The sequence below is a fragment of the Prionailurus viverrinus genome, chromosome A1 (genome assembly GCF_022837055.1).
Source record: "Prionailurus viverrinus isolate Anna chromosome A1, UM_Priviv_1.0, whole genome shotgun sequence".
Lineage (NCBI taxonomy): Eukaryota > Metazoa > Chordata > Mammalia > Carnivora > Felidae > Prionailurus > Prionailurus viverrinus.
In genome coordinates, this window is record NC_062561.1 from 11608260 (window position 1) to 11624924 (window position 16665).

A 16665-nucleotide genomic window follows, 5' to 3' on the forward strand; every position below is an offset into this window, starting at 1 on the left:
GAAGTTAGAAATCAATTAAGAGAAGAAAACTGGAAAAAACACAAACATTTGGAGACTAAACAGCATGCCACTAACCAAGCAATGGGTCAATGAATACATCAATAGGAAAATCAAAAAATACCTTGAGACAAATTAAAATGGAAATACAACTTTCCAAATCTATGGGATACAGCAATAGCTGTTCTAAGAGGGACATTCATAGCAATACAGACATATTTCAAGAAATAAGAAAAATCCCAAATAAACAATCTAAATTTACACCTAAAGGAACTAGAAAAAGAAGAAAAAAACAAGACCCAAAGTTAGTAGTAGAAGCAAGGAAATAATTAAGCTCAGAGTAGAGATAAATGAAATAGAGACTAAAAAGGATAATAGAAAAGATCAATGAAAGTAATAGCGGGTTCTTTGAAAAGATACACAAAATCAATAAACTTCATCAAGAAAAAAAGATTTATCAGACTCCTCCAGAAAACAAGAGAAAGGACCCAAATTAATAAAATAAGATACTAAAGAGAAGTTACAACCAACATCACAGAACTGCAAAGAATTATAAGAGACTATCACAAATAATTATATGCCAACAAACTGGACAACCTAGAAGAAATGGAAAAATTCATAGAAACACACAACCTTCCAAAACTGAATCAGGAAGAAACAGAAAATCTGAATAGACCAATTACAAGTTATGAAAATGAATCAGTAATTTAAAAACTCCCAAAAAACAAAATTCCAGGACCAGCTTCACAGGTGAATTTTACCAAACACTTAAAGAAGAGTTAGTGTTTATCCTTCTCAAATTGTTCCAAAAATTAAAGAGGAAGTAACAATTCCAAACTCATTTTATCCTGATAGCAAAATCAGACAAAGACACCACAAAAGAAAGAAAATCTCAGGCCAGTATCCCTGATGAACATAGATGCAAAAATCCTCAACAAAATATTAGCAAACCACATTTGACAATATATTAAAAAGATCAAACACTATGGTCAAGTGGGATTTATCCCAGGGATGCAAGGATGGTACACCATCGGCAAATCAATCAATGTGATATGCCACATTAACAAAGTAAAGAATAAAAATCATATGACCATCTAATTAGAGAATAAGCTAACTTATTAGTTACAGAATAAGCACTTGACGAAATTCAACATCCATTTTTATCCTCCTGGCCACTAGGCACCATGATAGCTAGCCTGTGTGGCCCCAGCAAGGTCTTTCAGGCATTAGGCTGGGCAGCCCTCCTTGGGGTCCCAGACATGAGGCCAAGAACACAGCTGAAAGTGGAGGCCTGGTATGTGGATCCTGGAGGGAGACCATAGGATGAGATGGTCCAGGCCCCAGGGGCGATGGGAAGAACCTGCAGCAGGAGGGCCAAACTGTAGGTGGCCCTTGTCTCACTCCAGTGCTTGCCTTGGGTTGTACCTTCAACATCCATTTATAATTCAAAACTTCCAAAAAGGAACATAATACCTCAACATAATAAAGGCCATATATGATAAATCTACAGCATGATAAATATCATGCTCAATGGTGAAAAGCTAAAAGCTTTCCCTCTAAGATCAGGAACAAGACAAGTTCTTGCCCCTCTTGCCACTTTCATTCAACAGAGTGCTGGAACCCCTAGCTACAGCAATCAGATAAGAAAAATAAAATGCTTGATTCAAAATGTTAAGGAAGTAAAACTGTCACTATTTACAGATGACATGATACTATATAAAGAAAACCCTAAAGACTCCACCAGAAAAAACTATCCGAATAAATGAATTCAGTAAAGTTCCAAAATACAAAATTAACACGCAGAATTGGTTACATCTGTATATACTAATAATGAGCTATCAGAAAGAAAAATGAAGAAAATCTTATTTACAACTTCATCAAAAAGAATAAAATACCTGGGGATAAATTTAACATAGTAGGTTAAAGACCTGTACTCTGAAAACTGTAAAAAGATTTTATTGATGAAAGAAACTGAAGACAACACAAATAATGGAAAGATACAATGTGATCATGGGTTGGAAGAGTTAATATTGTCAAAATGTCTATACTACCCAAAGCGATCACAGATTCAATACAATCCCCATCAAAATACCAATAGTATTTTTCACAGAACTAGAACAAATGATATTAAAATTTGTATGGAACACCAAAAGACCCCAAACAGCCAAAGCAATCTTAAGAAGGAAAAACAAAGCTGGAGGTATTATTCTCCCTGATTTCAAGCTACACTACAAAGCTATATTAATCAAAACAATATATTACCGGCACAAAACAGACACATAGATCAATTAAATATAATAGAGAGCCCAGAAATAAACCCACATTTGTATGACCAATTAATCTATAACAAAGGAGACAAGATATACGATGGGGAAAAGACAGTCTCTTCAATATATGATGCTGGAAAAACTGGACACCATATGCAAAAGAGTGAAACTGGACCCTTTTCTTATACCATACATAAACTCAAGGTGGATTAAAGACTTGAATGTAACACCTGAAATCATAAAACTCCAAAAAGAAAATATAGGCAGTAAGCTCTTTGACATCATTCTTAGTAATATTTTTTTGGACTCGTGTCCTTAAGCAAGGGCAACAAAAGCTGTACCAAACAAATGTAATTACATCAAACTAAAAATATTTTGCACATTGAGGGAAACCATCAACAAAATAAAAAGGTAAATCTACTGAATGGGAGAAGGTATTTGCAAGTCATTCATCCAATAAGAGGTTAATATCCAAAATGTATAAAGAACTTACACAACATATTATTAAAAAAAAAAATCTCATTTAAAAATGGGCAGAGGACTTGAATAGATTGTTCTCCAAAGAAGACCTACACTAACATGAAACAGGTGAAACATGAAAGGTGCTCAACATCACTAATAATCAGGGAAATGTAAATAAAACCATAATGAGATATCACCACACACCAGGCATAATGGCCATTATCACACAGAAATAAAAGATTTTTATTTTTTTAGTAAGGTAAGAATGTGGATAAAAGGACCCTCAGACACTGCTGGTGGGATTTTAAGTTGGTGCAGCCACTGTGAAAAATAGTATGGAGGTTCTTCAAAAAATTAAAAATAGAACTACCATATGATCCAGCCATTCCACTTCTGGAAGAAAACAAAAACACCAATTTGAAGAGATATATGCATCCCCATGTTCACTGCAGCATTTTTTACAATAGACAAAATATGAAACCAGCCTAAGCGTCCATAAACAGATGAATGTATAATGAAGATGTGGTGTATATATGAAATATTAGCCGTAAAAAGAATAAAATCTTCCCATTTGTGACAACATGGATGGACCTAGAGGCTATAATGCTAAGTGAAATAAGACAGAGAAAGACAAATACAAAAATGATTTCACTTATATGTGGAATCTAAACAACAAAACAAATGTCATATGTCAATGATATCTCATTAAAGCTGGAAAAAAACAAAGACCCTTGAGTGCTACAGCTAGATTAAAACCTAGACTTCCGGCCCCAGAGCTGCACACTAAACCACTACGCGTGAGTGCTATAAAACAAACAAACCACATTCATTTATCCTTTTCTCTAGTGACATTTAGGTTGTTTGCAGTTTTCCTTACTATGAATAAGTTTCAATGAACATCATTGTGCCTATCTCCCTTCGCATGCATACGTTGAACGTTTCCTGAGGCTATATACATCAAGAGGAGTAGCTATGGGATCCTTTTTTGTTTTTTGAAAGAACAGAGCAGGTGTTGTTTAAAAGTTTCTTCCTTTCAGAAAAATGTTTTTCTCTGATAGAATATATGTTCCATGAAGGCAGGAATGTTTTGTTCACTGCTGTATTCTAAGCAAATAGAAGAATGTCAAGCACATGAGACATACTCAATAAACACCTGCTGAAGATATGAATGGTTCTGGAATATTAAGCTCTATTTCCTTAATTATGCAAACTCATTTTATATAGCCCCAAACTGTATGAGGAGAATTTCTAGTTACTCATCTTTGTACATTGAGAATTTTACCTAACCCTTGGGTTTACCCCCAAAAGGGACTGGAAGAGAGGATTCTTCTTGGATCCCAGTACTTCCTCTGATGTTACTGGTATTCTTTTCAAGGATTTTATTTCTTTTTTAATGTTTACTTTTTTATTTTCAGAGAGACAGAGAGCGAGCAGGGGAGGCACAGAGAGAGAGAGAGAGAGAGAGAGAGAGAGAGAGAGAGAGAGAGAGAGAATCCCACGCAGGCTCTGTGCCGTCAGTTTCCCAGGAACTGTGAAATAATGACCTATGCCGAAACCAAGAGTAAGATGCTCAACCAACTGAGCTAGCCAGGTGCCCCCTCCTCGAGGGCTTTAAACTGGGAAGTAAGGAACAAGTTCTATGACCCAACACCCTGAAGAGAATGGGGAGGGAACCATGGCTGTTAATGACTTGGGACAGTTTCCCCTGAGGCCTGGTGTGGCTTGACCTTGTTGGTGCTTCCAAACACCATGTCAAAGCTGAACCTTGCCCTATTGTAAAGGGTTGGAAAGATGCAACTCAACCACTGCCAGCCCCATGGATACCACCAAGCCACCGTGGCTAAGGAGACTGCAGCGAGGAGTTCCCAGTCTGTCCTACTGCTCCCTCTTGCTCTTACCCCTCGTGCCTCCAAAGGAGGGCATGTGAATGCCTACCAGACTCCCAGATAGCCCTCAAGGGCCAGTGCATCCCACTCCACTCTACCTATGAGAACTCCCTTTTTTTGCATGTGAACAACTCCCTTCTGTCGAATCTAGCAATGGTACAGGTGTCCCCATGTTTCTATTGTTGGTCACTTCAGCCAGGCTCAGAATAGGAGGAATCAGAAGCACACCTACCTCAGTGTTAACTTGTTTTTTGCTGTGTTTTCCCAAGATGTCCTAAGTCAGTTATAGACAACAGAACAGTGGTTGAACAGAAAACCGTTGGCTGCTGCTTCTCTGTGAAAGCAGCTGCATCTTTGATTCTAATTTTTAAACCCCTCTTTAGTGTGACTCCTGGGTGGTGAAGGTGGCACATCCAATATCTTCACGTGTAAAACACAGGAAGGATTTTCTTGTGTACCGATGGAAGAGGACTTTGGAGCAGATGGCTGTACCTACGCTTTGTTTCTCTCATCTATTCTCCACAGCCCATTCATTCTTTTACACCTCTCTTTGTGTGAATAATCTCCTTTTCACTTTTGTGCTCTACTCGAGTCCCATGCTGACAACTGAGCTGGCAACTGTTAGGAAGCTTCTGGCACTGACAAATCCATCAAATATTTAGTGACGTAGGCCTACTAGGTGCCAGACCTTCTCTCAGAAGCTGAAGAAAAAATATTTCCTGATATCGAGGAGCTCACAACACGTCTCACAAAGCTACCTTCTAGTAAAACAAATAGATAATAAGTAACCATATGTCAGGGGGTGCTACCGTAAGGGAGAAAAGGAAGTCAAAGTACAGGGCAAAGAATGCTGGAGAGGTGCTACTTTCGAGAGCAGAGAAAGCCCCTCTTAAAATATCCTTAAAAAATGTGAAAAAGAACATTGAAATATCCTCGCTATACAATCATGCCTCAACAGGATTCCCTAGTAACTATGAAAAGCAGATGTATGTGTGTTTGTTCATGAACATCCCTGGTAGGTAAGACCACTTTGTGTATTAAAAAATCTGGAATCTCAGGACCAAGTGCATGATTCTCTGATTCTAATTTCCTCGCTTATAAAATGAAATCAACCATATCATAGGGTTATTGTAAAGAGCCAATAAGCCAGCGTCTATAAACTGCCAAGCACACAGTTAGCACTCAATAAACGTATACTTTCTTTCCTTTCTCCCTTCTCTTTTCCCGGCTCTTACCTTGATAAAACCAGACAGCCTTCTCCCCAAGTCATACACATGATGCCATAGAGATCCTTATGAAGGAACAATCAGAAATTAGGTCAGTTTTTCCTTATTGTACAATGTCCTCAATCCATAGAGCCTAGGTCTCTTTAGATAATTTGGAGTGAAAACAAACAATTCCTTATTGGGTTCCTCTAGAGTCTGAATGGGCCTAGAATGGTGCCATTAAATAGAGAAGAGTTCACTGAAACGCCAAGAGGGAACTAAGTCACTAGATTGAATTACAAATGTCTTATCCTGTGAGTAGATGAGGCTTCAGACCCTCGGGGGTTGGATATTGACTACATCTCTCTCCAACATACCATAATCAGGATAAATATGAGTACTTATTAAAAAATCTAAATCATCCCCTCCCATTGTCCCAGTGGTACCACATTAATAAAGAAAATTAATTCCCTGGTATTTTTTATAGCCAAAGAAATATATCATCAATAATGACAAGTAATAAAAGGTGACTTTCTTACTCTAAGAGTTAATCCAGGTAAACTTAGCCCCTTTAATAGACCACGTAAGCGTTTTTTAATTAAACAACAAATTCAAAACCAACTTCATTAGTCTTTCACGAGGTCACTCCCAGTGGCCTCTTCCTTTGGTGCAGAAGTAAAAGCTCTGCACTACAAATAGGAAGTCATCCCTGTGACCCTGATCAAGATGTCTAACTTCTCAGTGTCTTAGGCTTGGATTAGGTTAAGGGAACATCTTGTGCATGTCTGAGATCTTCCTATGAACACATTCTTCCCCTTTCATTTCTTCCTCTATTTCTACTGCTTCTCTAGTCATAAACCACACCTGCAATATTATCTTGGTCCAATTCAGCAGCGTGTTCTTCTACTTTCCCAATGGCTCCAGGACTACGATGGTGGAGAATCTCCTGTATAGCTGGGCAGCCTTTCCACCAAGTAATTATAAACACATATCGCACTGTATATTCTTCCTCCCTGTGAAACATTTAAAGCACAGTCCTTATTCATATTCATAGTCCTTATAGTCCTTATAGTCTATAAGCCTATAGTCCTTATAGTCCTTATTCATCCCAACCTCCAGAGAGAGGTGTTGTAAGGACTCTCAGAAGGAGCTCAGCAGAGAAGCTTAAAACCCACCTTAGGAAAATCATTAAAAATGTAAAAAAACTAGTAGTTTCTCCAAGTAGACTTCAGTGAATAAAGATCTGATATGTCCACCTACCTGATCCTTTATTTTCATATACACAGATTTGGAATACCGCAAACTTTCTATTTTGACCTTGCTTTTATTTATAAGAGCCCTGGCCTCATAAATAAAAATGCATGGCCCAAGCCTGCTGGCCGGGGAGGCCGTGGAGCACAGTATGCTTTGGGCTTTAACCTCTCACTACTACAGTTAGCTAACTTAACTGATCCCTTCTCACTGCTGCCCACACGTCACCGTGTCCGCTTGCAAAGTATACCTTCGTCCTTGCCTCTGTCTTATCATTGTGTCACATCAGGAAAGCATCCTCTCACTTCCTTGGAAAGTTTAGTGCCAAAAAATAATGAAACGGTATGTCACTTAGTGGAAAATTTCATGTTATCCAGAGACACGAACAAAAGAAAAGATAGCTGTCGGCAAACATCCTTTGCGCCTGACTGAATCCATGTTGCAAACCATTTGTGACACTGCCAGAGGGAACCGGAACATGGCAAAAGATGCAACATGTACTAGATCATGGTTCCTAGACTTTGACTGAAATGTAAAGATTTAAAGAAATTCCAGGTAACTGACATACGGTTGGCAACACTTTTCAAATAAGGCCTAAAAACAGAAGGAAAGACCACCCTTTACTCTTGCCATTTCCTTTCAAATGGACAATTTAGTGGTATATCCATGAAATGGAATATTATTCAGCCACAAAAAGTAATGAGGTTCTGATATAGGCTACCACCTAGAAGAACCTTGAAAACATTAAGCCAAATGAAATAAACCAGACACAAAGAGACAAATATTGTTATGATTCCACTTACATGAGGTATCTAGAGTAGTAAAATACATAACGACAGAAAACAGATCAGAGGTTACCAGGGGCTAAGGAGAAGCAGGGATGGGGGGTTATTGCTTAATGGGTAGAGTTTCTTGAAATAGATACTGGTGATGGTTGCCCAACATCATATAATTAATGCCACTGAATTGCACACTTAAAAAATGGTTAAAATGGTCACAAAGGGGGGATATTTTCACACACACACACACACACACACACACACACACACACACTGCAAAGCATAGAGGGAAACAGATCGTCCACAGATGCTTTCATTGATGTAAGAGGAAAGGATAGATGCAGATCCAGGTGAGTTTTTCAGTGCAGCTGTGGAAACAGATAGTTCTGGATCATCTGCTGAGAGTGAAAGGGTCTTGGGACTGGAATCCTATTTCTTCTATCAACTCGGTACTCCTTTGTGCAGGTTTGGATGTTTCCGGTGATCTGGCTCTGTGTTAACCTAACCAACACATTCACAGATATGAACCGTCCACTCAGTCAAGCCATCCTCCTCACTAGCCTAGAACACCCAGCTCTCCCAATTCATGTCGCTAATCCTTTTTCTTTGTTCAGCCATATCCTTCCCCTCGTCAAGGCCAGCTCAATAACCATTCCCACGTGGCAGAGACAATCTCTTCCATAGTTTTCCTATCTTCCTAACCATCCTCAGTGACCAACCTGGTCTTGAACACCAAAAGCATATAAAATGCTCTTCCCCATCAGAGCTCACTTACCCACAGTAGTGTATTGATTATTGTTTTCCATCTGTTAGTCTTTTGTGAGCTCCTTCTCTTAATCTTATTTATTGAGCAAGTACTAATAGTCTTTTAAGTACCCAGCAACTGCTATTATTGTTGATTAGTGAATAATTAACAAGAGTTAGTATTTATGTAGTCCAGGAATTCCACAGTGCTTTCACACATATAATTATAGGATCACTGTTTACCATGGTATCTTAAATCCCCAACAAAAAACTTATTAATGAAATATTAGCTCCATTTGAATGAAAAAGAACCTGAGGTGTCAAAGAATCAAGTGGCGCATGCTAGTTCATATGCTAATAATTAACAAAATATTTAATAATTACTTGATAACAAAAATAACAATAAGTAATTACAATCAATCTTGTGTATTAAAAAAGTCTCCTACTATATTTCCAACTAAGAATAAACCTAGGAAAGATATTTCATATAGAAAATGACACATTTATTGTGTTATTTAGTGTTTTGTCACACAACCTGAGTCTATCTAGCCAAGTCATTCCTCAAAACTATTTTCAACTTTAAAAAGTTAACAAGTAACACATATTTGTCATAGAAAAATGAGAAAGTAAGTCTGGTAGGAAAAGTCCATAATCCTACTATCTAATGTCAACAACCACCAACAGATACCTTTTTGCACATTTCATGTGAGTATATGTAGACCCTCTTTCTTTGAACAGAAAATGGGATTTTTGATAGACAGCTTTGTTATTAGGCTTTTTAACTTAATTGGGGGAATGAATATATTTGCATGTCAAATACATCTATGTCCCCATTAATGACTGCATGACTTATAAGCTAATCCTCTATTTCTGTATGTTAAAGTTGGCTCACATTTTTTTTTCTATCATATAAAAAACTCTGTGATGAACACTCCCCTATATTCATGCGCTTGTCCAATTACTACCTTAGGATGAATTCCTGGAAGTAGGAATTACAGGTCAATGGTAAGAAACTATTTTTGAAATGTTTGTGGTTTGTGTTTTGTTTTGTTTTGTTTTGTTTTGTTTTGTTTTGTTTTCCATGAAATAGAGGTGATAAAACAGATTTAGGGGGCATGCTAAGTTTTTAGTATTCTGTTGTACTCAAATTTTTTTTAAACCTGGTAAAACTGTTTTTTTAAATATGTCCAAAGAATTTAAGTAGAAGGTTTCAACATTCAAGCCCCTTCAAACTATAAAAACATATTGGTTGAAAAGCATAAAAATCTAACAGTGATTTGGAAGACAAGACATATCCTAATTTCAATAACTTTTATTATTTCTTTAATCAAATGAGAAATAACAGCAGAAAAAGAAGAACCCACATTTGTAAAAACGATCTCCTCCAATTTTTTAAATTTTTATTTTTTGGATTCAAAAAATACATATTCATTATAGAAAATTTGGAAAATACATAGAAGAAAATATGAATTTCCAAGAATCCAACAATACATAAGAGAGCCTTACAGTTTTACTACTTTCTACACATGTGTACTTTTTAACAATTTGCCATTTTCCTTCTCTCGCCCACCCGACGCCCCAGAAGAGAGGCGAAGGCAGGTCCTTGAGGACCACGGCCTGTGACATCCACCATACCACTCTGTCCTTACTGCAGGCCTCCCTTCTTGCTGAGCTGTGGCCTGGTTCCTTGCTTACTTCCCAGACTGCTTTGTAAATGCACCGCCCACCCCCCAAAGTGCCAAGGCTCCTCTGCCTCCAGAAGTCCCAAGCGGGAGAACTCACAAAGTTAACTTCCAGCTAGCTGCCTGCTTCATTTCAGGGCCAGGCTTCTCCCAAGTGACACCTTGAAGATTTATCTCAGCTGATCAACGTCTGAAGCAGCAACTAATACCTCTTAAAATGTATATAGCACGTTAAAGTTTAGCGAGTTCTCTCACACACATTTAACCTCTGCAAGAGTCTTCTGAAGTGAACAGAGCAGATATCCTTATTTAACAGAGAAGGAAACAAGGTGCAGAGGAGCCGAGGAAAGATCATACATAGCTAGTGAGTGGCAGAGCTTGGACTGGAAGCCATAAATTGACTCCAAGGTCAGAGCTCTTTACCTAGCCATTAAACCGTGCTTAAGTCTGACAACTAGAAATTAAGAACCAGAAGGGTCTTCAACAGATCACCTTATCTAATCCCTTCTTAGTATTCACACATAAGGAAAATGAGTCCCCGAGAAGCTAGGTGATTGCCGAAAGTCACCAGCTTTCGCGATGAAGAGAATCTAAAGGCACAATCTTCAGACTCCCAGGCCAGTGCTCACGCCAGTCGTCCCTAGAGAGATGTTCTTTAATAAGCTGGTCTCTCATCCGGTGTCTTCTGCTTAGCCAAATGTCAACCAGGAATTAAAATCCTAAAAGTGTAGAATGTTAGAGCCAGAAGAAACCTTAAAGACCACCCAGGCCAACCCACTCACTTTACAGATGAGGAGTCTAAGATCCAGAACCCATGGCTTCCGACATTCAATTCTATGCACTTTCCTTCCAACTCATCCTATCACTTCCCTTCTGAGTAGTTAAAAACAAAATCTGGCCAAAGATGTTTACTTCCTTCCTTGACATTCAGTGTGCCACAGGCCACAGATCAGCAAAGTCAAAGTGAAACTAAATGGGATTTGAATTCAGAAGATTCTTAGTTTGTAACAGATGTACCCACCATGACCGTAGCATGAAATATCCAAGTTCTGCTGCGTTCTAAGCAGCCTCCCCCACTCTCCACCCTCCACCTCCATAACCAGACAGCAAGTCTATTGAAATGTGTGTGTCGTAGGAAAGGGCACCAATGACCCTTTGGAAGTCACCCATCCTTTTATCTGTGAAAATGTAGCAATATTGTTTGGCTAAAGGCTTTTACTCCACAAATCAGCCAGGAATCCTGATTAAAGCTGGCAGCACATCACCAAGGCTGTCACAGTTCCTTGACCCCAGTGGACCCAGATCCTGCTCTCACCATCTTTGTATCATCTGTGTATCATCCAAATCAGCTCCTGAAAGTATGCTACCTTGATTCTCCTGTTGCAGGTCCATGGTTCTATGGCTAGCCTTCTTTCTCTAATGAGATGGAAAGCTCTTTGAGGGCAAGGCACTACTTCTGCCATTGCCCCTAGCGTCAAGAAACTTGAAGAAGGGTAAACAAAACCATGTGTAAAACCAAGCGCAGTCACAGAGGTGTAAACAGGAAGCCAAGGAGCCCAGAAGAGAGCATCTACTGGTGGGGAGGGGTAGCTGCTGGGTAAGGTAACAGATCCGAGCCTTAAAGGGCTAGTGGAATCAGTCGGGCAAAGGTAGGCGGAAGGCAAGCCAGGCAGGCGGGCCAGCGTCAGCAAAAGCAAGGAGAGAAAACAGTTCAACGTTGCCGGAGCATCAAGTGCAAGGCGGGGAGTAGTGGGAACTGAGGCTGTAGCGGTGGGCCCAGCTCCGAGGCGGCAGGCAACAAGCCCGCGTAATTCGCGCTGACCTGTACGGGGAGGGCCGCTTACGCAATTCGCGAGTAAACGAATTTGGGCGCCCATTACGAGGCTCTGTCAATGACCGCCAGCCGCGGCCGCGCCGGCCCCCTCCCCCTTGCACCTGTGCGCCTTCGCAGCTGCCAAAGCAAACGCAGCGCTGCCTTAATCCGCTAGATTTTCAACGCGGGCCGCACGCCCCCCCCCCCACCCCGCCCCCCGGCCGCGGCCACTGCTGCCTTGGGTCCCCCGCCCCCTGGCCCTCTCGCGTCTCCGCTCGGGTTTAAAACGCCTGTTGACGCACTGTGGCGAGTGCCTGCGCGCTAGCTGGCGGCCCCGCGGTTTTCTCTGCAGTCGCCACCGGGGTTCCTGAAGAAGAATCCCTGCGGGCCTCCCGACCCCGGGCTGGGGGCGGCCAAGGCTCCCTCGGCCCGGCTGGCCCGGGGCCTGGCTCGGCGGCCGGGCAGGGGCCGGTGCCATCTGGGGCTTGCGCAAGGCGCAGTGCCGAAATCCGTTCTCCCGGGAAAGCGCAGCATGGAAACAAACAGGACGGGCCGCCCTCCTCTCCCGGCCCGCGGCCAGGCGGGCACCGGGGACGGCGCGGGCTCCCCCGCAGCCGGGCTCGGGCCGGAGCCGGGGCCAGGACCCCGGGCGGGCGCGGCGGCGGCGCGGGGTGGGGGGGCACGGGGCGGAGCGGTTCGGGGCAGGGGCTCGCTCGGCCGGGGTCCGCGCGCCGGCGCCCAGGCCGATGTCATTACCTGGCCAGTGTAGTTTTCCCCGAGCCCGGGAGGCCTCGCAGGAGGTAGAGATGTTTCCTAAAGCTGTGGCGGCGCGGAGGTGTCCCACGCGGGGGCGGCGGGGCCGGCGGCCGAGGTTGCTGCTGCTGCTGCTGGAGGCTCAGCCTCCCAAAGGATTCAAGAAAACTCTCCTCCATGGGGTGGGGGCCGGCTGCGAGAGCCCCGGGTTTCCTTTCCTGAAGTCACGGTCTTGGCCAAAGCTGTTGTTTTTGTGGCTCTCCGGCCATGTGATAGATGGAGGGGCGGGCGCTCGGAGGCCAGCCCCTCCTTCCCACCCGACCGAACCGCGCTGCGTGGGAGGGGGCGTCCCTACCTGGAAAGCTGGGGACGCTGGGAGACTGGCAGCCAGGAAAACCTGAGTGACGCGCTCTCACCGAGCCCCCCGCCCGCCCCGCTCTCGGACTCCCTCCCTTGCCTCTCGGTGCCCTTCGCCCAGTGGCGGGAGGACCTGCCTGTTGGGACACTGGGACACTTCCCCCGGGCCGCCCGCCGTGGAAGTCAGGCTCTCTGCAACAGCCCTCCTCCACCCCACCCCCGACTGGCCTAGACCTTGAAAGTGAAATCATTTTAGTTGACGATTACAGAACGTGAACAGCATTTTGAATAGTTAACAGTAAAGTCCATTGTCCTCCCCAATTTGTGAGCACCAATATCTGGCTAGTGTCCCAGCTGCTAATACCACTGTCCCGGGCCTCTATCGTTTTTGGGTTTTTTTTAATCCTTCTTTATCAGCCTGCCAAAAAAACATTCTTAGAAAGCTTTGCTGCCTCAACATAACTTTAAGTCTCTCCATTGGAAAAAGCACCCCTTAAAACTCAGATTGATCTATCAATAGTAGCATAAACTGGGGCTCACGGGAAGGAAAGACCATATTGCTCTGCTTCCATCTGAAAAGACATGGCCTCCCCAGGAAAAGGAGCAGTCTACGGAAATCCTTTCTAGAGAAGCATCCAGAATTGAGTTCTAAGTTCCAGGAACTGGTGAGGGCCAGTTGGTTGATCACCATAGCACTCTCCAGTATTTCACACTCAAGAGTGTGACAGAGTGATCCTATTTTTTGAACCAAAATTCAAGACGCATGGACTGAAAGAGACAATATTAAAAATACCATGCTGGAAAGATCCAGGAGGTATGGTGGCTTTGGCTGTAATAATTATTGTAAAGTACATACATTTTGCTTTTGGCAGCCAAGGTATGAAAATTTTGAAAAGGAATTGTGAAGAAAAGCAACTTCCTTCTTAAACAAAATCCAGAGATTTCACAGGAAACTTTGGAAGGAAGGCCCAAGTAGGGAGGGGCTCTGTGCTGAGAATCCAACCTTGGGATTCCCCTGGAGGGGTGGGGGCAGGGAGGTGAGCTGCTCTTCCTTGAAAATCCCTTCCTAGAATCAGAGGTAGGATCTTGACACTGCTGAGAAACATGAGAATTTCAAAAGCTGCTCTACATATCAGGGGAAAACCATAAGGAACAGAGAACACACATGACTCATAAAAATAGCGATGCTTTCATGTACATATCCCTTACTTCTGTGTGTTCTATCATGCTTCTTACCAGAGTGTTTTTGCCCAGCCTCAAATACTACCCTTTTCGTTCTAGACTTGCACTATCCAAAACGAGTACCACCAGCCACATGGGGCTGTTGAGCACTTGAAATGTAGCTAGTACAAATAGAGATTAAAATACACACTGAATTTTGAAGGGGCAGTATGAAAAAAAGGTAAAATATCTCAGTAATTTTTATATTGATTATGTGTTGAAATGATAATATGTTGGGTGCATTGGGTTAGTATGTTATTAAAGTTAATTTCATTTGTTTCTTTTTGCTTTTTTAATGTGGCTACCAGAAAAGTTTAAATTACACGTGTGGCTGGGGTGCTTCTATTAGTGCTACATGAGACCTCCATCCACTTCTATGTTCCTCTACAGAGGGGGGCCCAGGCAACGTGGGAGGGGGCACAGGAGGACACACAGCTTTGGGGTCTAGAGGTCTTGGCACAAGGAATCTGCAGGGTCTGTGGCAGATGGAACTACCAAGTAGAGGCTGGGAAATATGAGTGTGCTGTTCAGAAGACAGGTCTGAGCTAGAGACAGAGTTTTGGAAATCTTTGCCCTATGAAAAGAAGACAGACAATAGAGCAGACGGCTGAAGAGGGGGGCCAGGAGACACCAGCATTTGAGGACTGTGTCTCTGAAGGGCATCTGCCAAAGGAGAGTGTGAGAGAATGGTCAGCCAAGCAGACAGAACTCTAAGGTAGAGAGAGGTGTATGGAGGCCCAGGGAGAAAGAGCTTCAGGAGCAGAAAATGGTCAGCAGTACCTGGAAGGGACCCTAGACGCTTTTCCTTTCCCTCAAACCCCACGTTTAACTAGTCAACAAGTTCTGGCTGTTCTCTCTGATTTATTCCTCAAAACCACCCTGTTTAAAGCTATCTGTCTGTGTATCTGTTTCCTCCCACTAGACCGTAAATAGAAACGATGTCACCCTTGTCACCCCAAGATCTAACAACATAGCCTGACATTCGGAAGATGTATGGGTCCACAATTGTAATGTGGACCTAAACTACTTTCTCCACGGGCAGGTGTGACGGTGATAATGTCAGCTAAGGAGCAGTCAGTAAACGTACTGACAGATCTGAGGGCCAGCTTGCTGTTAGCCAGCATTCAAATCTTTCCTGGTTCTATCTAGGTGCCAGCCTCCAGAGAGCTGGGCTACCCTCCAAGTCAGAGGACCCCTGTGATAACACTCCTTAGTGCCCTCATCTCAACCAACCAACTCTTGAGCTCTGGGGTTTCGTTCCATTTCTCGCTTACGTGATGACCAGCACAGTACCACTTTGCTGCACCAGAAACCACTACAAAGACAGATGTAAAGAAAACTGTAGGTCATTTTCGGCAAATGAAGATACATTCAAATGTTTCTCTAATTGCCACTGTTTAAAAGACATGGAAAAATGAGGAGGTACACAAGAGGGGCTACTGAAAACCAGGAACTTAACCCTCAAACCTACGGTTCCAAATAACCCAGGATTTGGAATGCTTGATTATGAATCGGCCCCAGGTTTCCACCCCAGAGATGCCAAGATGGCAGAAAGTCTGAAGCCAGGATGGAGCTTCCCAAGACCCTTTAACACCGTAGAGCCATTTCAAACATGTAGGCAGTAGCTTTCGCAACTCTCTCTAGTCCTGTGTCTCTTCTTTCCCTACCAAGAATTATCAATTTTTTTACTCAAAAACATACATTAGTCTTATCTCCACGTGTATTCCTCTTGTTATATAAGTGGTGTGCATGGACAGGACAGGAAAGACGTCTACCTTTGCCTGCTTAACTGTTTCTGCGGCGGACTCCTGATTGTTCTGGCGCCTCCAGCTTGCACCTGCTGTCACCTTTCTGCATAATCTGACCGGTGAGAGGTAGGACCTTGTCCTCCTCTCTTCTCACACTGCTCCCTCCCTGCTCTTCTCCTTCCCCTAGAAGCCACGTGGAGGCTGAAGGAAGCTAGAAGTAAGGGGAAGGGGGACAAGGGAAGAGAAGTCATGTGGCCTCTGTGTTCCACCTGGCTGAACTGACAGAGGAAATGCACAGACTCTGGTGGCCTGGGAGAGGCCCGCCACGCAGAATGTTCTCTGGACAAGGCTGTGCCCCACCTGCTTCTGCCTCCCTGCCTCCCACATTCCATCCGTTACTCTTTTCAGTGCCACACCCCTCCCCCAAGGGGAGGACCATATCTTTTCCACAGCATCTATGTGCCTCTGTACACAAGGGCACTTGAGGATTATAAGCTTTG

General features: G+C 42.9%; 2 protein-coding genes across 7 annotated transcripts in view; both read right to left on the reverse strand.

Annotated features, from left to right (window-relative positions):
- Positions 1 to 15420, reverse strand: part of N4BP2L1 (NEDD4 binding protein 2 like 1) — a 34678-nt gene extending 19258 nt beyond the window's left edge. Inside the window, exon 1 of one of the 3 annotated variants that reach the window (XM_047854111.1) lies at positions 12843 to 13350. In XM_047854111.1, coding sequence (XP_047710067.1) covers positions 12843 to 13018 — 176 coding nt within the window. In that variant the 5' untranslated portion in view covers positions 13019 to 13350. Of the gene's footprint in view, positions 1 to 12842 lie in introns of all 3 variants that reach the window. The other 2 variants (XM_047854120.1, XM_047854126.1) reach the window with 2 other exon arrangements.
- Positions 1 to 16665, reverse strand: part of LOC125162701 (NEDD4-binding protein 2-like 2) — a 105773-nt gene that overhangs the window by 13312 nt on the left and 75796 nt on the right. For all 4 annotated transcript variants that reach the window (XM_047854023.1, XM_047854059.1, XM_047854030.1 and 1 more), the window contains 2 exons: positions 6682 to 6830; positions 5848 to 5903 (listed from right to left, as the gene is read on the reverse strand). The gene's annotated coding sequence lies outside the window, so the exon portion shown is untranslated. The remainder of the gene's footprint in view (positions 1 to 5847; positions 5904 to 6681; positions 6831 to 16665) is intronic.